The sequence below is a fragment of the Felis catus genome, chromosome B1 (assembly GCF_018350175.1).
Source record: "Felis catus isolate Fca126 chromosome B1, F.catus_Fca126_mat1.0, whole genome shotgun sequence".
Lineage (NCBI taxonomy): Eukaryota > Metazoa > Chordata > Mammalia > Carnivora > Felidae > Felis > Felis catus.
In genome coordinates, this window is record NC_058371.1 from 1709684 (window position 1) to 1730612 (window position 20929).

The 20929-nt window shown below is 57.8% G+C and overlaps 1 protein-coding gene across 6 annotated transcripts in view; it reads left to right on the forward strand.

The window, feature by feature from the left end:
* Positions 1-20929, forward strand: part of ARHGEF10 (Rho guanine nucleotide exchange factor 10) — a 103275-nt gene that overhangs the window by 73118 nt on the left and 9228 nt on the right. For 5 of the 6 annotated variants that reach the window (XM_045055175.1, XM_045055177.1, XM_045055174.1 and 2 more), the window contains 9 exons: positions 2278-2393; positions 2780-2907; positions 3069-3169; positions 4883-5004; positions 6722-6808; positions 9601-9791; positions 10294-10451; positions 14771-14913; positions 19024-19198. In XM_045055175.1, the coding sequence (XP_044911110.1) occupies positions 2278-2393; positions 2780-2907; positions 3069-3169; positions 4883-5004; positions 6722-6808; positions 9601-9791; positions 10294-10451; positions 14771-14913; positions 19024-19198 (1221 nt within the window). Of the gene's footprint in view, positions 1-2277; positions 2394-2779; positions 2908-3068; positions 3170-4882; positions 5005-6721; positions 6809-9600; positions 9792-10293; positions 10452-14770; positions 14914-19023; positions 19199-19388; positions 19433-20929 lie in introns of all 6 variants that reach the window. The other variant, XR_006596198.1, reaches the window with a different exon arrangement.

Below are 20929 nucleotides of genomic sequence, written 5' to 3' on the forward strand. Positions count from 1 at the left end.
GGGTTTGCCTCCCCGACCCGTGACGTTTCATTGGCGCTAACGTCTGCGCTGGGGGCCGGTGCCTCCGGGTGCGTGCCGGGTCCTCTGCGACCCCACGGCTTCGTTGCAGAAAACAGGTCTCTTGAAGTTATTTCGCAAAATTCCGTGCTTTGTTCCGGGGTGACTGAAAAGTTTTCACAGACACTGTGAGTCGGAGCTGGTGACCTCAGAGCCCCGGTTGCCGCCTCCACCCCGGCGGCGGGGTTACGTGCACGGGGCCACAGCCTGTCTGGGAGTGCGTTCACGGGAGAATGAATTCACCTGTCTCCAGAGACAAGGTGTTTTCTTTCTTTCTTTTTTAACGTTCATTTATTTATTTTGAGAGAGACAGAGAGAGCTCACGTGCGCAAGCAGGCGAGGGGCAGAGAGGAAGAGAGAGAATCCCGAGCAGGCGCCACACTGTCAGCGCAGAGCCTGATGCGGGGCTCGAACTCATGAACCGTGAGGTCGTGAGCTGAGCTGAGATCAGGAGTCAGAAGGTTACCCGACTCAGCCCCCTGGTGCCCCAGGGTTTTCCTCATGCAAGGTCCTTACAGCCTCCATCCGTCACCGGCACGTCTGGGGCACCCCCAGTTTTCAGCGAACTGTGCTAAGGGGGGCCGGGGAGGGGACGGGGTCTTCACTGGAGGAGACCCACCGTCGCCTCTTTGAACACGTCCCGAGGAGAAGGTCTTCAGACGTCTGGAGAAATGGGTGCAGGCTGAGCATGTTGTGGGGGAGCGCGTGCGACTGTGTAGGATTCCGTCCCGTCGCCGTCCCTGAAGATGAGTGTGAAAGTCACCGGCATGGCTGTACTTGTCCGTCCTCGGGGGCACACAGGGCGGGCAGGACCGGCACCTGCCCAGAGTGTGGCAGATTTTCGTGGGGCCCCATGGCGGGCTCTGCATGGACAGCTCGGAACCTGCCTCAGATCTCTGTCTCCCCCACCGCCCCATGTGCCGGGCCACGCGCACCGTGAAAATACAGGGCACCTTGTTCACAACTCTTAAGGATTCTGAGTCACGGTCAGTGGAGCCTGGAACCAACCAGGAGACCTGGTTTCTTCTGGGCCACGCCTGAAAAACCGTCCCGGTGGTCACATGGGTCAAGTTTACATCCTGTTCTTCCCTAACAGTACGTTTGTCATTTAAGATAATTTTGGCTAACAACACACGTACTCAATTTCATTTACCGAGTGTCGATGCCCAACCCAGCACAGCCTCGTGCTGAACTCTGAGGGCAGCTCTGACCACTGGCTCCCGGGCTGACGCCGCGAAGCTGGTGCCGCGGAAACATGAACCCCGAGAGACACCTCTTGCTCACCCAGCGGAGCCTCCCCTCGTCCCTGGGTCGGAGCTCCTGCTCTGCCTGTTGCCGGTTACCATCGAGGGGACGAGAGGCGGTATATTTCCGTGGACGTGGGAGAGAAGTGTAGCTACCACTGCATGTCCTTCGAAGTGTGGGCTGTGAGTGTGGTTCTGTGTGCGAATCCTGCCTGTGTGACCGTGGGGGGAAGTGACAGAATACTTGGAACTGCGTCCTGTGACCTGCAGGCCGCCCTGAGTCCAGGGCAGCGGGGGGGCGGGCCCTGGAGGGACACTGTCCCCCTCCCCCCTCCCCCCGGACACGAGAGTCCTACCTGTGTTCCTGTTGTTCACGTTAGAGACCACGCACTGGGGAGCCCACTCTGGTGTCGGATGACCCTGGTTATGGGAAATTTGGTTTGGGTCCGGTGCCATGTGTAGACACCACTTACCGCAATGACATCTACAAGGCTTAGAGAACACCCAGAGCGGTAAACCGTCCGTCAGAGCCAGAGTGTGAGATGCTCTGTGAAACAGCTCACTGGCTCGGGTCACAAAGTTGAGGTCATGAAAGACGCCCAAGGAACGGGCCTAGACTGGAGGAGAGTTAAGGAGACCACAGCAGCTAAGTGCGCGTGGGACCGCGCACCGAGATGACGTGAGTGGGGAGGCTGCAGGTTACTTAGCAGTGCTGTGTCCGCGTGGCTCCGTGAGATCGCGGCGTCCCGGGACGCAGGGCGAAGGGCGTACGCGGGGGACCTCTGTGCGTCTTTCTTCTATGTCTGAAATCATTCCACAGTTAAAACTTAGAAAAGGAAAAACCACCAAGTGCTTGAAAGTACCTACTTTTTAAAAACATTCCAAGTCGACCGGAATCTTAATTTTAGCGCTTTCTCCCCCCGCCAGCGTAGGTGCAGACGGCGCTTCAGGTGCGTGCTGCTTGCTTGTTTTGCAGACCAGGTGTACGTGGGGCCGGGACAGCTGTACCAGGATCTGCAGAACCTCCTACATGACCTGAACGTCATCGGTCAGATTTCTCAGCTGATCGGTAACCTCAAGGGGAACTATCAGGTAACGGTCGAAGCCGCGTGACTCGGAATTCTTTTGCCACCTGTGAGTCCTTGTCAGAGCGTGGCCGTGCCTCCGGGTCCCACCAGACGTGACGATTACGGTGGTTTTAAGAACCAGTCCGACCGCGTGTTTTCTCCCGTTTCGGGTGGGGCGGGACTATTTCAGGGTCGCCGTCCTCCGTCTGCGCGTGGCCTTGAGTAGCAGTTCCCTCTCAGACATGTCTGAGCCAGACCGGCACGCGGCCCGAGCCCCGGGGTTCGTGTTTGGAATCCAACAGAGCGTTACTGTCTCCTCTGAACTTTCCCGGTCCCGCCTTGCTGTCCTCCTTGCGCCGGCCCCACCTTGTTCACGCACGTAAAGCGTGCGCGTATGTGTTTCGTTGGCAGAACCTAAACCAGTCAGTAGCCCACGACTGGACGTCGGGTTTACAAAGGCTCATCTTGAAGAAAGAAGAGGAGATCAGGGCTGCGGACTGCTGCAGACTCCAGTTACAGCTTCCCGGGAAGCAGGACAAGTTAGTAGTGACCCTGCCAGGGGCCTCCTTGGCCGGCCGGGGAGCCCGCTCTGCTGTGACGCCAGCCTTTGTGGTCTGGTGATGGCGCCAGGCAGGCAGGGTGCAGTGTCCCGGATGGGGCACACTGCGGGACACGAATGCCTTTCCTCTGTCCCTGGCAGGTCCGGGCGGCCCACGTTCTTCACGGCCGTGTTCAATACGTTCACGCCTGCCATCAAAGAGTCCTGGACCAACAACTTGAAGATGGCCAAGCTCGCCCTGGGTAAGACTGGGCTGATGGGCGCTAAGTGAGGGATGGTCGCACGACCAGGCTGCGTCCGCTGGTCCCCTGGTTTTCTCCGTGACGGTGAAATATGTGCCTAAGAGGATAAAACTAGGTCGAGAATGACCTCGACGATAGATTCATCCACTCACCTGAAAGAATGTTTTTATTTTTTAATTTTTTTTAATGTTTATCTACTTTTGAGAGAGAGAGAGGCAGAGCACGAGCGGCAGAGGGGCAGAGAGAGAGACACAGAATCTGAACCGGGTTCCAGGCTCTGAGCTGTCAGCACAGAGCCTGACATGGGGCTCGAACTCACGAACAGAACCGTGAGATCATGACCTGAGTTGAAGTCAGGCGCTTACCTGACCGAGCCACACAGGTGTCCCTGAAAGAATGTTTTTAAACGGGAAAAATTGGCTCCAGGATGAGTGATTTTTTAAGACCTCTATGTTATAATTTAGGGATCCTAGAAAAAAGTAAGTCGTCCCTTTTATTGTAACAAAACATTGACATCAGCTGAGACTGCCAGCACTCGCGATAAAGGCCCGTGAGTCTGTGGCCCGGGAGTCGGGAGTCGGGTCTGGGTCTAGCCGTGGTTCCCCCTCCCCAACCTGGGAGAAAGTATAGGGTGGCACCGAGTAGTCACTCAACGATCCTGCAGCAGGAAAAGGAATTTGATCCGAGACAAGTTGACCTCATGGTTACTTTCCTGCTCCTTTGTCCAGAGCCTTGCTGTCTTTCCATCCACGTTATCGGGCAGACCTCTCTCTCTAGACCTGCGTAGGGAGATGTGTGTGACTCACACACAGGGTCTGTTGCTCAGCTCACGCTGGATATTGCGTGCGTGTGCACATGTGCGCGCAGTTCTCTTTGAGAGGTGGTCGTTACATGAAAATTAGACACAGAAGGGAACTGGGCCCTTGTGGTGCTCTCGCCCCCGGAGCTGTGATGAGTGAAGCGCCCTCGTCCCACGTGAGCCCCCCTCCTTCCTGAATAATCTAACGCTTCATCAGGCCAGGCTCCTCAGCAAGTCCACAACCCGGGAAACGGCCCGCTCCCCGAGGAGTGAGCTGAACCTGGAAACGAGCTCTCTGTGTCTTTAAGAGCTTTCATTAAGAGCCCAGAGCTGAGATGGGCAACTTGCTCTATAGCAAAACATGTCCTCGTTTCCACTTTTTTTTTGTCCCATACCGTTGTCCCGTTGTCAAAAACCCCCTCACTGTATCTGTGGTATTTGAATCTGGACATTTCCGTTGCTTAAAACAAAAGGGGATCAAGAAAACCAGCCTTAGTTGCTTTACAAGTGACGTCTCTCAGCCCTTTGCGCCAGCGCAGTCACGGGGAGCACGCCGGGACGCGGGACGGACGTGCTTTCTCAGATAAAGCAGCGAACATACTGCTTTTCCCTTGAGGAAAGATTGTGCTGTTTTCCAGAGATGAATGTTTAGTTCTGCTATCCCCTGCAGGGCAGGAGGCCCGAGTCTGGGGTCTGCACGCAGGACAGCAGGCCCGAGCCTGGGGTCTGCGTGCGCAGGGTGGGGTGGGGGGGGCTGAGCCTGGGTTATGCACGCAGGGCAGGGGGGTGGCGAGCCGGGGGTCCACGCACACAAGTTGGGGGGGAAGGGTGGCCCGAGCCTGGGCTCCACAGGGCCCCCAGGAAGCTGCCGATGGCTCAGCTGTCCTTCCCCGTTCTCTCTGACCTGACCACAGAGGAGGAGAACCACATGGGCTGGTTCTGCGTGGAGGATGACGGGAATCAGATTAAGAAGGAGAGACACCCCCTCCTCGTGGGACACATGGCAGTGACGGTGGCCAAGCAGCAGGAGTTCAAGGTGACAGGAGGGTGGACCGGGAGACAGGGCCCACTGTCTATGTGCCCTCTTGGTCTGGATGGGGACAGCGCCCCATGTTGTCGCCCCAAGCCAACTACGGTTTCCCCTTCTCCGTGGCTGTGTGGCGGGGAGCCAGTGAGGATCATTAGAATACGAAGGCGAGACCTGCCTTTCTGCTCAGCCGTCGGCCTGGTGCTGGGGCTTTGTCACGCATCTGATGCCTTCAGGGCACCCTTAGTCCTCCCAGGGCACACGTCTCAGACCTGTGGGCTCAGCTGCCCTTGGCTTGGCGGCATCCAGGTCCCACTGTAGGTCACGGTCAGTGGGTCACAGTCAGAGGGAGGCCTCCAGTTCCCACAGTGGGTCACGGTCAATGGGTCACAGTCAGAGGGCGGCCTCCAGTTCCCACAGTGGGTCACAGTCAGAGGGCAGCCTCCATTTCCCACAGTGGGTCACGATCAGTGGGTCACAGAGGGCGGCACCCAGTTCCCGCAGTGGGTCACAGTCAGAGGCCAGCATCCATTTCCCACAGTGGGTCACGGTCAGTGAGTCACAGAGGGCGGCACCCAGTTCCCACAGTGGGTCACAGTCAGAGGGCAGCCTCCATTTCCCACAGTGGGTCACGGTCAGTGGGTCACAGTCAGAGGGCGGCATCCAGGTCCCACCATGGGTCACGGTCAGTGGGTCACAGTCAGAGGGCAGCCTCCATTTCCCACAGTGGGTCACGGTCAGTGGGTCACAGTCAGAGGGTGGCCTCCAGTTCCCACAGGGGGTCACAGTCAGTGGGTCACAGTCAGAGGGCGACACCCAGTTCCCACAGTGGGTCACAGTCAGGGCGGATTCCAGTTCCTGCCGTGGGTCACGGTCAGTGGGTCATAGTCAGAGGGCGGCACCCAGTTCCCACAGTGGGTCACGGTCAGTGGGTCACAGTCAGAGGGCGGCCTCCAGTTCCCACAGTGGGTCACAGTCAGAGGGCAGCATCCATTTCCCACAGTGGGTCATGGTCAGTGGGTCACAGTCAGAGGGCGGCACCCAGTTCCCACAGGGGGTCACGGTCAGTGGGTCACAGTCAGAGGGTGGCCTCCAGGTCCCACCGTGGGTCACGGTCAGTGGGTCACAGTCAGAGGGTGGCATCCACTTCCGACAGTGGGTCACAATCAGAGGCCTCGTGTTTGCCTGAAGGGTCGCACACTGTTTGCTGAAGCTAGTCTGGGTCGAGGGGCTGTTTTGTTCGTGGTCCTGTGCTGCCTGTTGAGGGACCACAGCGGGTATCTTCGGGGACATGTGGATGTGTCCTCCCGTGAGAAACAAGGAAAGACATTCCTGCTTCCTGGTCTCAGGCCAACACCTGGGCCTGGAGCCTGGGCCCCCTGCGGCCCCCCAGGGAGGCGGGCTGGCAGGCAGAGGGCAGGACCGCGCGTCCGCGTGCCCACGCCACCAGCATCCGGGACGCCGCAGCCGCCTGTGCTCCCCGAGACGTTTGCGGTGCGTCCTGGGGTCCGAAGATACTCAAGTGATGACCCATGTGGCTCCTTAGAGGGTTGCCTCCAAAAAGCTGATTTTAGTCTGTTTTTTTCCTCCCATTCTAATCTCTAATACGTAATCACCTGCGGTTTTTGTGTCTCAGTGTCAGAAGTCTGTCATCCGCTCAAGGTACCGTGGCGTCTGGACATCTGGTCCTGTGTTAAATGTGGGCATTTGATTTTATTCCCGCTAGATCGAATGTGCCGCCTACAATCCTGAGCCCTGCGTGAATAATGAGGTTCAGCCGGATTCGTCGTCCACGGCGCACGGTTTCCTGTGGGTAAGACGCGCTGCGTGCTTTAATGCGGGTCCCTGAAGAATCAGGGTCCATGGGCCGCGTGACGAGAAGCTGTAGGTTTGAAAGGTTCAGACTTGGAACGCGTGCTCGCTGCCCACGTGTCCTGGGCTGTGTTTATAAACACGGAAGTCATGGACCAGGAGAGGGGACTGAACACTTTCGGGAAAGATGTGCGAGTGTCCCTGCCTTTTCTTTCTCATCTAAAACTTTACCAGGGTAGATTCAACCAACTTAACGAATATAGGAATTTAAATATTTCTTCAGTTAAATCGCACGAGATTTCTTTTTTCCCTGTCCAAGCCGTTGCTGGCTTCTTTACACTGGAAACTTAGTAGTTAATTTATTCCAAATGAAGTGTTGCATTTGGACTACGCTGCAGTTGAAGCGGGGTTTCTGGTTCCTGCACCCAAAGTGCGTCCCCATGCACTGTGTTTTGAGGTCTCCTGTGCCCCGCTCTCTACGCTCCCCCGGCCTCCTCCCCGACGGGCGCCCTGCTGTCTTACAGCTCTGAGGTGCCCAGCGCTCAGGCGACCTCTCCTGCCCCCAGCCAGCGCCTCTGTGTGGTCAGTGGCCTCCCTGAGTGCGCAGAAGGGGCCGCCTCATTCTGTGCACTCAGCCACCGAGGGTGGGACGGGCTCATCTCCCTAAGGTTTTTGAACGTTAAGAGAGTTTTCCCACCAGTCCAACGTGGAATGGGTACCTCACTCCCTCTCCTGGTCGCACCCCGCCCCTGCCGGTCAGAGCAGGGCCAGCTGGTGGACCATTCGCCTGGAAGGCTGTCCGAGCAGGACGCTTATGTGAGCGTGGAGACACCGCAGGAGGGGTCAGGGGAGCGTGGCAACATTTGCAAAGCCGGCGCGAAGGACAAAGGGTCTGTGAAGCCTAAACACCACCTACCCGGCCAACTTTCCCCTCCAGGACCTCGCGAGCTCTGTGGGGTCAGTTCTTCCGAGAGCAAGATCCCACTCTTCCCACTTAAACAACAATTTAAGTTGGGGGCGTCTGGGTGGCTCAGTCGGTTCAGCGTCCGACTGGCTCGGGTCATGATCTCGTGCTTCAGGAGTTCGAGCCCCGCATCGGGAGCCTGGAATCTGTGTCAGATTCGGTGTCTCCCTCTCTCTCTGCCTCTCCCCCACTCACAATCTGTGCGTGTGTCTCTCTCTCAAAAATAAAAATAATAAGTAAACCAACAGTTTAACTTCAAATTGGAAACGAAATTTGCCGAGTGTGTTCAGTGACCCGGCAGATAGGTTCGCGGGCCTCCCCGCGGTGACACAGGTGTCACAGGCGCCCGCACATGGCCTCGCACGCGAACGCTGGGGAGGCGTTCTGACGCTGCCTCGTCTCAAGCGCTCGTTTTCCTAGGTGAGCGTTAGTGTTAAAGTGCTGAGACTCGGTATTCATGTACTTAGGACTCAAGTGGTGCCTGAGCTGGCCGTCACCTGTGTGGTGCCGGGGACGCGGGTTTTCAGGGATGGAAACACGAATTGTAAAAAGCTGAAACCCCCCTCCTGTTACGAGAATTAATGGGAAGAGTAGCCCCGTGAGTTGAAGAGAAATGTGCTCTGATGGCAGATTGTTTAGGCGCCCCTGACCCTCTTAATCGCGCCGGCCCTCGTGGGCATGTCGGTTCTCTCGTTGCCATGGAGTGTCAGGCCTCTGCGTGCTGTGGAAGCTCCCAGTGCACCTCCCCCCCCACCCCTGCCTCAGATCCGAAGCTGCCGTGGAAGCTCCCAGTGCTCCTCCCCCCCCACCCCTGCCTCAGATCCGAAGCTGCCGTGGAAGCTCCCAGTGCACCTCCCCCCCCACCCCTGCCTCAGATCCGAAGCTGCCGTGGAAGCTCCCAGTGCTCCTCCCCCCCCCCACCTCAGATCCGAAGCTGCTGTGGAAGCTCCCAGTGCTCCTCCCCCCCCACCCCTGCCTCAGATCCGAAGCTGCTGTGGAAGCGCCCAGTGCTCCCCACCCCCCCACCTCAGATCTGAAGCTGCTGTGGAAGCTCCCAGTGCTCCTCCCCCCCCCCCCCCCCGCCTCAGATCCAAAGCTGCTGTGGAAGCTCCCAGTGCTCCTCCCCCCTACCCCCTGCCTCAGATCCCAAGCTGCTGTGGAAGCTCCCAGTGCTCCTCCCCCCCACCCCTGCCTCAGATCCGAAGCTACTGTGGAAGCACCCAGTGCTCCTCCCACCCCCACCCCTGCCTCAGATCCAAAGCTACTGTGGAAGCGCCCAGTGCTCCCCACCCCCCCACCTCAGATCTGAAGCTGCTGTGGAAGCTCCCAGTGCTCCTCCCCCCACCCCCCTGCCTCAGATCCCAAGCTGCTGTGGAAGCTCCCAGTGCTCCTCCCCCCCTCCCCCCCCCCGCCTCAGATCCGAAGCTGCCGTGGAAGCTCCCAGTGCTCCTCCCCGCCCCCCCAACCCTGCCTCAGATCCAAAGCTGCCCTGGAATCTCCCAGTGCTCCTCCCCCCCCACCCCTGCCTCAGATCTGAAGCTGCTGTGGAAGCTCCCAGTGCACCTCCCTGCCCCCACCCCCCCTCCCCCGCCTCAGATCCGAAGCTGCTGTGGAAGCTCCCCGTGCTCCTCCCCTCCCAACCCCTGCCTCAGATCCGAAGCTGCCTTGGAATCTCCCAGGGCTCTTCACCCCCCACCCCTGCCTCAGATCCGAAGCTGCTGTGGAAGCTCCCAGTGCACCTCCCCGCCCCCACCTCAGATCCGAAGCTGCTGTGGAAGCTCCTAGCCTCTCCTCTCTCCCCCCCACCCCCCACCCCACCCCTGCCTCAGATTGGAAGCTGCACCAGTCAGATGGGCCAGATCGCCATCGTCTCCTTTCAAAGCTCCAGCCCCAAAGTCATCGAGTGCTTCAACGTGGAGTCTCGGACGCTGTGCATGGTGTTCATCCCTGCGGAGCCCGGGGCCGCGGCCGGGAGGGCGCCGGGCGTGCCCACCATCTGCCTGGGCACTGAGGAGGGGAGGTGAGCCCCGCGTGCCGCTCCGTGACGAGGAGCCGGACGGTCACCTGCTCCACCTGTTGGGTGACACTGCGTGGCGAGAGTGGCTGGGGTCGCTGACCTTTGACACGACCAGCAAGTGCGCCCGTGCTGCCTGGCGCTTCCCCTGACGTGTTTCTTCTTATCCCTGATTTCAAAAGTACCTTTCTCTTCATGTTTTGGAAACAACACGGCCAGAGTCTGTGCTGTAAACATATTGAACACAGACACCTTTTAAAGGAAAGTTAACATGGTTTTCCGGATATGAAGTTTTAAGATAGATTGAAAGAAGTAATTTTTTAAAATCTGTGTAACCCAAACTTTCTCCTTTAAAATGAAGCGAAGGGGGCTGAGAGGCAGCAGCGTTTCTGCCCAGGGCGGGAGGAGGCGGGAAGGGCTGGGGCGTCACGAGCACTTTGTGATGAGATGAGGCCGCCCTTCCTTCCCGAGCAAATGCGCTGACAAGGTTTGCGTTCTTCTCTCGAAGCATCTCCATTTACAAGAGCAGCCAAGGCTCCAAGAAGGTGCGTCTGCAGCACTTCTTTACCCCGGACAAGTCCACGGTCATGAGCCTTGCCTGCGCGGCCCAGAGCCTGTATGCCGGCCTGGTCAACGGGGCCGTGGCCGTCTACCAGAAGGCGGAAGGTAATTGCGTCTGTGCTGTGCGTGCGTCTGCGCGGCCGGTCTCGTGGCCGCGTCCGGGGGTTTGCTGTGGACTGAGCTGTGTGCTTCTGGGTCACATCCCCGCCAGCGCTTACCCCCACCTGTCCCGGGCACGTGACTTCCCAGCCCCGAAAGGAGCACCCCAGCCGCACAGGCGGGAAGCTGTTTCAGAGGACGGTCTCCTGGTGACCCCTTAGCAGGCCGCCAAGTACCTTCCTCTGTGTGCGTCTGTCTCCCCGCAGCCACGATTCTGTCCCCCGGCCCCGCAAGGCTCTCTTACCCGGGGGAGGGGGGGCACTGCAGGCCACCCGGGTGAGCGGCTCCGCGAGGTTGTCACCAGCCCACCAGCCCGGCCATTGTCCCTCCTCCTCAGGCTCCTTCTCTTGTCACAGGCTTGGCTGAGCATTCCAGTGGCTTCCGGTGACAGCAGAGGGGCCGGTGGGCGTCTCTTCCCTGGGGCCCCCGGGGCCCCCCGGGCCCCCCAGGCCCCCCGGGCTGCAGCTCTCAGAGGCAGAGGCAGGGGGCCTTGTGTCCACACCTGCTCCTGCCAGTTCTGATCTGACGGATTGTCGCCCCTTTGCGGAAGCTCTTGTTCTCAGGGGCTCCTTCTCACCTCACCCCTGGCTAGCAGGCCTCCCTGCACCTCTCGTCCGGGGGTTACATGGACATGTGGGATTGCCGCCCCGGGGCCTCAGCGCTAAGACGTCGTGTCTTGGCTGGCTCGGGCGCCATAGCAGATGCCACAGAGTGGGGCCTGAGCAGGGTGTGGCAGCGGGTCCCTGGGGAGAGTCGCTTTCTGCTGTGGAGGGCGCCTCCCCACCGCGGGACAGGGTCCTCACGCGGCGGACGGAGCACGCGCTCTGGGGCGTCCCCTTCTTGCAAGGGCGCTGATCCTGTCACGGGGCCCCACCTGACACGGTACGTGTGAGCGCTCAGCGCCCTACCTACCCTTCCTCTGCCCAGTCCGGGCGGTTTGCACATCCTGGCTGGTTTCCACGGCAACTGGGCAGCCCGTGTCCAGTTGGGTCCCCGACGAGGAAAAGTAAAATGGCAAATTTATCGGAAGGGCTGAGTGAGGGAAGCCAAGGGCTGAGGCCCCTTAAGGAATGGGGGTTGCCTGGCCCCCCTGGCTCCTTTCTGTTCCTGATACCTGCCTGCCTGCCTGTGGTCCACCCCGGGAACCCCCACCCTGGCTCCTGCCCTCCTGTGGTCCACCCTGGGAACCCACCCCCCCCGGCTCCTGCCCACCTGTGGTCTACCCCAGGAACCCCACCCCCGCCCAGCTCCTGCCCGCCTGTGGTCCACCTCGGGAACCCCCCTCCCCCCGGCTCTGTACTGGGGTCAGTCACCATCTCAGGGACAGCCTGAGTGTTGGCTGGTTCAGGGGACCCTGAGCTGGTCACCAGCAGCTGCAGATGGGCACAGGTCCTACTCCTCACGTCCAGGGGGCAAACAGAACAGTACCCAGAGGTGAACATAGCTCTCAGGGCACCCAGAGAGCGCTGGGGGGTGCTGGGGTCAGAGTCGTGTGCGGGAAGGCCGTGGAGCCAGCCTGGAGGTGCCCGTCCTGTGGAGCTCGGCCAGGGGGCCGGGCCGCTGCGGGATCCCGGGAAGGGCGCAGGCTAGAAAGGGCGGGGAGCAGGGGTCTGTGCCCCTCCTGAGGGCGGCCGAGGGCCATTAGCGGGTTTGTCTGTCTTTGTCTGACCTGTCTCCTACGTTACAAGCAGTAGGATTTGCTCATTTTCTATGGCCAAATGATATTCCGTTGTATGTATAGCACATCTCTGTCCATTCACACGTTGGGGGACACTTGGATCTTCTCCGTGTCTTGGCGATTGTAAATAATGCCGTGTGAACATGGGGCGAACAGGCCTTTTCAAATTACTGTTCGCGTGTCCTTCGGGCAAGAGCCCAGAAGTGGGGCAGCTGGGTCGTAGAGTAGTTCTGTTTCTAATCTCCTGAGGAGCCTCCACACTGTTGTCCAGAGCGGCTGCATTTTGCATTCCCACCAGCTGTGCACGAGGGTCTCCCTTTCGCCGCATCCTCGCCAACACCTGTTGTATCTTGTGTCTTTGATGATGTCATTCTCACAAGTGTGGAGCGACGGCCCATTGTGCTTTCACTCCATTTCTCTGATGATGCGTGGTGCCGACCGCAAGTTCACGTACTTGTCCGCCGTCTGCATGTCTTCTTTGGAGAGGTGTCTCTTCCCCACCGTCGTGTTCTCTGAGGGGTGACGACGTGCCTAGCTGGAGGGGGAAAGGCTGCTTCTCAGCCAGGCACTGCTGCAAGCATCTGACTTTTCAGGGCGTTCGAAATCTGGAATGTTCTGTAGGAAATTTCCAGATAATTTTAAGTGTGGGTTCAAAATGTCATTGGCATGGGTTTGCACCCAGCTGTGGTTGGACAGCTTGGTTGAGGACCCAGGTCTGGAGGGAAGACTGCAGAAAGAGGCTGTCCCCAGACAGGTGGTGTGTCAGCTGGAGCTGAGGCCCGCATCCCAGGGACCGACATTGTGCCCTCCCCATGGCCCTCAGAGGATTTTGTGCACGGGATCTGTAGAAGGAGTGACTTAGGTGGTCGGAAAACAAAGTTCAATTGTTAGAAGTTAGTCCCAAACCAAAATAACTTGACAGCAGCAGGCGTCTTGATTCGGAGGACGTGGCCACATCGGGGGGGCAGGCCCCGTGGGGCAGGGGCAGGGGCAGCGGGGATCCACAGCCCTGCTCTCTCAGTCCCGTGCGAGTGTTGGGGAGAATCGCATCTCAGCTCGAAGCCTCTGTGATCCCATCGAAAGTGGAGACTGCGGGGTCTCAAAGGGCTCTGAGTCCCGGATGAGAAGGCCTGTGTGCTTCTGTGTGTATGTATGTGCACGTGTGACTGCTAGTGAGCGTGTGCTTGTGTGTGCACGCATGTGTAACCACGCGATGATACTCCACGTCCAGTGCGGATTTTACAAATGATTTTACAGGTCATTGTCCACTGGAACCAGTAATTGTCCTGCAACATCTTTTGGCTTAATTGTAGCATAAAAGCATCTCCATTTAAGTCGAATTATAACTTGAAAGTGTGCCATGGAATTCAGAACCTGCCTGGTTGCCTCCTGGTGGTTGCACAACCTCAGCTAAAGTTATTCATAAAGAGGGATTGGATTAAAAGGTTCAGTGCTTCAGATCTAGAACACAGAAGCCAGAACTTGGTTCGGAACCAAGACTGTGCCCTCGTCCCTGAGCAAAGCTCTGTTTTGATTAGGAAGTCAGAGGCACTGGTGGATGAACCATTAAATGCTTGCAGGCATAGGGGCGCCTGGGTGGCTCAGTCAGTTAAGCGTCTGACTTCAGCTCAGGTCACGATCTCACGGTTCGTGGGTTCGAGCCCTGCGTTGGGCTCTGTGCTGACAGCTCAGAGCCTGGAGCTGCTTGGGATTCTGTGTCTCCCTCTCTCTCTGCCCTTCCCCCACTTGTGCTCTGTTTCTCTCGTCTCTCAAAAATAAATAAATGTAAAAAAACAATTTTTTAAAGATGTTTTTAGGCATGATGGCTTAATTAGTGGTTGCTTTGAAAATTGAAAAATTTATTTTAAATTTTCACAGGACAATTATGTAGTCACGTTGAAAACGTGTGTCTAGTCTTGCTTTACATATTTTTTACCGCTCTCCAAGTTGTTTGTTGACTCTACTTCATGTGAAGTATGACAGACCTCATCCTTAGATCCTTGAAAGTATTTGCAAAGCGACATATTTCATCAGGACCTGTGCTTCAGGACTGTAGCGAGCGAAAGCCTGTCCTCCCAGTTCTGACTTACTGTTCTAATGCAGGGAAGATACGGTCCATCCTGATGATACAGGATGCGTATCAAGGGAAAGCTCAAAAGAGCGAGCAGGCAGCGGAGGTGTGGACGTTGGCCCGCACCGTGTGGGTGTGGACCCTCCTCCTGACGACGGGGTCATTTCGTGTATTGGCGTTGTAGATGACAGGGCGTACGGACACCTGGGTGCCGGGCACCTTGCTGAGCTGATCGATCACCTCGTCATGCCTCACACTGTCACGGCCACCTCGCGGGCCGTTTGTGCGGGACACGCGCCAGGTGGCCGGGCTGGGGTCGTGCGCACTCCGGGCTCTGCCACCGTGCTGAGTTGCCTCGTGGAAATGGTGCTCGTGGAACTCTGGACGCCCAGCACCAAGTGTGAACGTCACGGTTACTGATGATATTTTGCCTGTTACTTAAAATGAGCTGGGATCTTGTCCCTACTCCCTGTGTACAGATAACTGAATTTGAAAGTAAAATTTTTGTTTTTCAAGATGGATCCTGGAGTCCCGAACCTCAGACACTGATAAAACTAGGCGTGCTACCAGTTAGAAGTCTCGTAATGACGGAGGACACGTTATGGGCAGCTTCGGGAGGTCAAGTTTTTACGATCAGCGCCGAGACCCACACAATAGAGGTAAGCCCCTTGAGTGCGTGGCACAGAAGAGACGCATCTTAGGGCTGGCCCCAGTTAGCCTCCGATGCTGGCGGTCAGAGGGCCTCTGGCCTGTAGCTGATGCTGGCAGCCTCTTGCATGTGGCCCTGCACGGAGAGAATTTCCTCCTAGATTTGGGAGGGAAATCTGGGAAAGACCAGATTAAGTAGATAACTCAGCTAACCGTCCTCTAGCCACGCGCCCATGAAAGAACTGTCGCTTGTGTATCTGCTAACGACCACAAACACGTTACTTTAAAAAACGTGCTCAGTACGAACATAATAGAGAGTCTTCAAGGACATGGACAGACTTGACATTTGATCGGAGTGGCCTTTTCCAATCAGTGCAATCCGTGGGTTATTCAACAAAGGATCGGGAGACAACGGGCCATGTGGAAATGTGGAGCCGTGCCTCTGGCCCCGAGCCTTTTCCCTTGTAAACATTACAGATGGAGGTAATTTTAAAAACATAAACAAAATCATAAACTTAGACAGAAAGCAGTACAATGTTCTCATTACTTTGTAGCGGGAGAGATTTTCCAAGCATGACACATGCCTAGAAGTTGCCATAATAAAAAAAATAAATTTGGTGCCGTTTTAGAACATTTTCTGTGCACATTTAATAAGTGTGTGTTTGTATAGAAACTTCTGTAAATGAAAATGAAGAAAATATATGCTACATCTGTGGCTGAGAGGTAATGTTCTTATTAAAGAGAATTCTTATTAACTTTAAGAGAAAGAAGCCAAGCTAGTAAAAAATGTTCAGAGGACATAAGGCAGCTCAGAGAAAAATACGAATAGGGCACTAAACTAAGAATCGTGCAGCGCACAGGTATGTGTTCGTACACCCGGCCAGTGTACTCACACACGTGTTTACCCGTACGTACAGGCGTACGTGCGTTAGCCTCATCTCTAGAAAGCGCTTGTTGTGACACGGAGCCATTTTTCAAATGGGCGAAAGGTGAAACGTTCTCACTTTCCGGCGTTGGCGAGCTGTGGGCACGTCGTGGCTGGTCCCGGGCAAGTCCAGGGCTCCGGGACTCAGCCAGTGGAGGGAGGCCGCTGTGTGGCGTCTCCGGAAGGCAATCCCGCGTTGGCGTCTGGCATTCAAAGGGCTCAATCCTTTTCCTGGCAATGCCACCGCTAGACGTTTGTTCCTTAGATAAGCTCATGCGTGTGTGGGTGAGGTCACGTATCGCCGCGTTGTGTGATACCACGAATAATTGAAAATACCCAATGAGCACCAGTGGGGGAACTAGGTAAATAACGTCATACCTGGCAGTGGCAGGAGAGAATGAGCGGGCAGCGCTGGCAGGTGTTCAGTTAAGCGGAGGAGGGGCAGGTCGCAGAGCGTTGTTGTGCGAACGTACACGTACAGAGGGTGCCCGCAGAGCGCTTTACGTATTACCTGTTGTTAGCAGTTGCTTAACACGTGCACGTGTGTGTACTTTCGGAGACACACAAAAAGCCGTCCTAAGCAGGGTAGCAGGGATGAGAGAGAGAAAGAATTTTACTTATTATACCTTTGAATTTTTTGCCCATTTTATATATTTCTTTTTTTATTAAAAGTTGCACGTACCTAATTATTTTCTGTCTACACGTGACCGTTTCTCGCTTCTACTCTAAATGAACTCAGATAGCAAAGGTTTTTTTTTTTTTTTTTCCGCCAATGAAACAAATCCTGTCACAGATAAAAATTCCTCTGAGCATCACACCCAAGGTGGTAGAGAAAGGAATCTGTTCAGGGGAGGGTCCCCATCATCCCCGTGAGGGCCCTGAGGGCATTTTGGAATGACTGTTGCCAACCTCCACAAACTCATGATCAACTTTAGTCATCATGGACTTCCAAAAATATTTGTCTAGACTCTCCTTAGGAAGGGTCACCGGTTCAGCCAGGACAGGGGCTTGAAGACATTTTGCCAGCACTCATTGAGACACATTTCAAGACGTTCGTGAAACCTGTTCATGGACACGCTTGGTGGCAGATTCTGTAACGTCAGAAGGTGGACCGTAAGCCTCCCGCCCGTTGTAGGAGCTCCTTCACGTCACAGAGCGTGGGCTGACCGCGGTCAGAGTAACACCGAGTCCGTGCGGGCCTGGGTGGACGGTGTTAGACTGCGCGAGACCCCCGCGGGCGGCATAGGACGGCAGGCCTTCGGGAAGTCACCAGGTGCCACACCTGGACGCGCTGGGTCCCAGACGGGCTCGAGGTCGATGCACTTTCCGTTGGACCACAACTAGCTTTTCTGTGGCTTGTCCTTGATGTGCCAGTCCAGCGTCCTGCAAGACCCCACCTCCTGCAGCTGGCAGAAAGTCAGCCAGCGGTGGCTCTGGCCGCGCCAGGCAGCTGGCAGGAAAGAGCGGAATCGTGGCTTTGATGCCAGGGACACACAGGGCAGGACAGAAACGCTGGATTATTTCTGCCCGAGAGCCCTATGCCGCCGGCTGTCCCGACCGAGCAGAATTCCTGGAAGGAGACGACGTAGAGCCTGTGAGGAGGGAGGCCCGTCAAGTGCGAGAAAGGCCGGGGGAGCCTGAGAGCCTGGTGGGAAGAGAGGGCAGCACAGGTGGGGTCGGAAGGGACCTCACGTTCATTGCGGATGAGCTCAGGGCTATTCCTCGGTCCCCGTGAGCATCGCAGACGGCCGCCAGGGCGGGAGGTGTCCCACGACAGCAGCCACGTCTGGCCGGGGCAGGGATACCACCACGCTGGGTGGATGGTGAGCCACCGATGTCAGGAAGTCCGTGCTCTCTGAAGGCCGGTTTGCCTCAGCGGAAGGGGGTGCTGCTGGAGACCACGCACGTTGGTGGGGGGGGGGCCCACAGGACCTGCAGGCCTGCAGGACGAGCTGGTTCTGGGAGGATAGGCCACCGGCCGCGACGTGCAGGAGACACGTCAGCGGGCAGTCGCGGACAGCGTGCGCCAGCAGCATTGGAGACGTGCCCGCGGCATCTTGGGAGCACATCAAGGCCGCATGTGACGTGACTCGGGACAGAAAGGAGGACAAACCGCAGTGAATGGATAAAGTAACTTGCCGGAAAGCAGTGGAAAAAAGGGGGTGTGGAGCAGCGGCGGGCCCTCGGAACATTCTGGAAATGCTAGTTCTGGGCCCCACCCTCAGCCTGCTGAATTAGAAACCGGGATTGAGGGCCAGCAACCTGTGCTTCCTCGTCTTTCCTGGAGTGTCCGCGGCAAGGACAGAACGTGGCTTTGCTCCTTGATTCCCAAGCTTCCGTAACGTGCACGACCCTCCCCCCGGATGTGCCTTCCTCCCCCAGGGAGTAGTGACCACCACCATGTCATGAGCCCAAGAGGAGCAGCCAGGGAAGGCGGGAAGTTCAGCGGGCTCTACACAGCACCCCCTGCGCTTAGACTTTTGGGACCAGCCCTTGGGTCAGAGAAGTAAGCCCGCCTGTTTCCCGTGTGGCTCAGCCTCCAGTGTTTCCATCTGGAGGACTGTGTGGGGAGGACCATGTGGGGTTTGGTCTGCCCTGAGGACCCTGTGTCTTCACACGGAGTCTCCAGGCTCACACCCCTCCTCCAGACCTAGCAGACAACACCGCCAGCTGCCCAGTGCTGGCCCATCCGCGCTGTGACCAAGTCACAAAATCTGCCCCCGTGGGTCCCCATAGAGTAGGGTTGTCAGGATGGAGATGTGGACGGGGCAGAGCTCGGCCAGAAGCCCGGGAGGAAGGACCTGGTCACACAGAGAAGTAGCAGGTGGCCTTTGTGGGCAGGCCAGGGGCGACTGCAAACCCAGACACCGTGGGCAGCCCAGGAGCACTGGGAGCGGTGGGGTCAGACAGGCCGTCTCGGGGCCGCCCAAGGCCAGGGTGTGGACCTCCATTCCTGCTTGAGATTTGGGGGAGGGCTGCTGACTCCCCACCAAAGTCGGGGGCGCTGGCTGGCCTCCTTTGGCCATCGTGTCTCCCTGTTCCCGGGCCTTCCGTCCCTCCCCTCTGTCCCTCCCGTCTTCCTGCTCTCGCCGCCCGCCCCTCCCCCGGCCGGGGACTGCCGGGCTCTGCCTCCGCGGTGGGCGGGGCTCCAGGCACACCCGCTGCCCCGTCCACCGCTTCTCCTTGATCTCTCCAGAATCAGCTGGACGCCCACCAGGAAGAAGGCATGGTGGTCTCTCACATGGTCGTCGCTGGCGTGGGGATCTGGATCGCCTTCACCTCTGGCTCCACGCTCCGCCTCTTCCACACGGAGACGCTCAAGCATCTGCAGGACATCAACATAGCCACGCCTGTGCACCATATGCTGCCAGGTAACTGCACCCGGGGGCGGGGGGGGGGGATGTCCCTCGAGGGAGGACACGGCGGGGGACGTGGCGCGCAGGCGCAGCTCTTCCGGGCGAGGGCGCTGGCGCGCAGGCGCGGCTCTTCCGGGCGAGGGCGCTGTGCGTACCGCGACTCTGTGCGCTGGCGTGGAACCGTATTCAAGCACCACTTTTGTAGGTCAGGAGCCGTTGATCATAGCCCGTGTGCGCCAGTTAAGCCCGGTAAGACTCCACCCTGGGAGCAAGCTGAAGAACAGAGAGGAAGAAAAGATCTGCTGGGGCGGGGACAGCTCCCAAGGGAAGCCAGAGACGCAGCTTCTCGGCTGGGAGGCCACCAGGCACAGAGCAGGAAGGATGCCGCTAGCGGCGGGGGGGGGACAAAACCAGCAAAGGTGCAGGAATGCGGCTGTGGGGCGGCAAGTAGCTTGTGTGTGTGTCTGGGTGGTGAGTGTGTATACATGGGTGGCTCACGTGTGCGTGTGCATGTAGCTCGTGTGGGTAGATTCATGTGGCTGGTATGTGTGTGCACGTGGCTGGCACGTGTGAACGCATAGCTAGTATGTGTACATACATATGTGTCTGCATAAACACGCATGCAAGTGTGTACATAAGCGTGTAGCCAGTAAGTGCAAACAGGCACCTAGCACATGCAAGGACCATGTTGCCAGTGTGTGGCCAGTGTGTATAAGTTTCTAGCCAATATGTATACGTTTGTATTTCGTGTAGCTGGTACGGACACCCATGGAGCTAGAGTGTATTCCTGTATCTGGTACATATAGGCGTGTAGTTAACGTGTGTGTATGTCACATAAACGAACGTGCAGCTAGTGTGTGTGAGCGCGTACCTGGTGCCTGCATGCGTGTAGGCCGTACGCGGAACGCATCGCTGGTGTGTGCGGGCTTGTAGCTGGGGCACGTCCGCGTGTGATGGACATGCGTAAGCAGGTGGCTGCCGTGCAAGGGCGGAGGGGCAGAGGGAAGGAGGAGGCCGGGAAGGTTGTGCGGTCATGAGTGTGGAAGGGGCTTCCCGGCAGCGGGCTGCGAGGACGGGATGGCGGGCCGTCCTGTGGTCCCGAGGGACGCACCCCGGCAAGCGGCAGTGAGCAGAGTCACCTGCGGCGGGACCGACTGGGGAGAGGAAGGGCCAGAAAGCCTGAGATTCGGGGCCTGGGTTTTCGGGCAGAACGTGAAGTCATCAGCGACACTGGGTGCCACAGAGCCGGCTTGGAGGAAGCTAGCATGTGTGGTGCTGAGCGAAGGAGCCCCGTGGGAAATTGGAAGGAGGGGCTGGCATGCGGACGACGAGTCGGGAAAGGGGCCTGTGTGGGACTTTGCCCTCCCGGCGAGCGATGAGGGACAGGGGGACAGGACAGACAGAGTCAGGTACCACCGTCACGAGGTGAGAGGATTGTGCAGAGTCAGAGGGGGCTTCAGGAGCGCAGAGAGCCCTGCAGTGCGTATCCAAGCGGCCAGGAGAGGAGCACCGGGCGGGGGACGGCCACGCGCACAGCCCGAGTGCCGGTGTGCGTGCGTGTGCACGCATTGTATGCACCTGGGGGTGTTGTGTGCATAGGTGCTCACAGGCGGTGAGAGTGTGTGTGTACCTGGAGTGCTGTTGTGTGTACGTGAGCGTGCTTGCATGCGTGAGTGTGGGTGTGGGTGAGTGTGGGTGTGGTGTGTGCACCACACCTGTGTGTGTGTGTGTGTGTGTGTGTGTGTG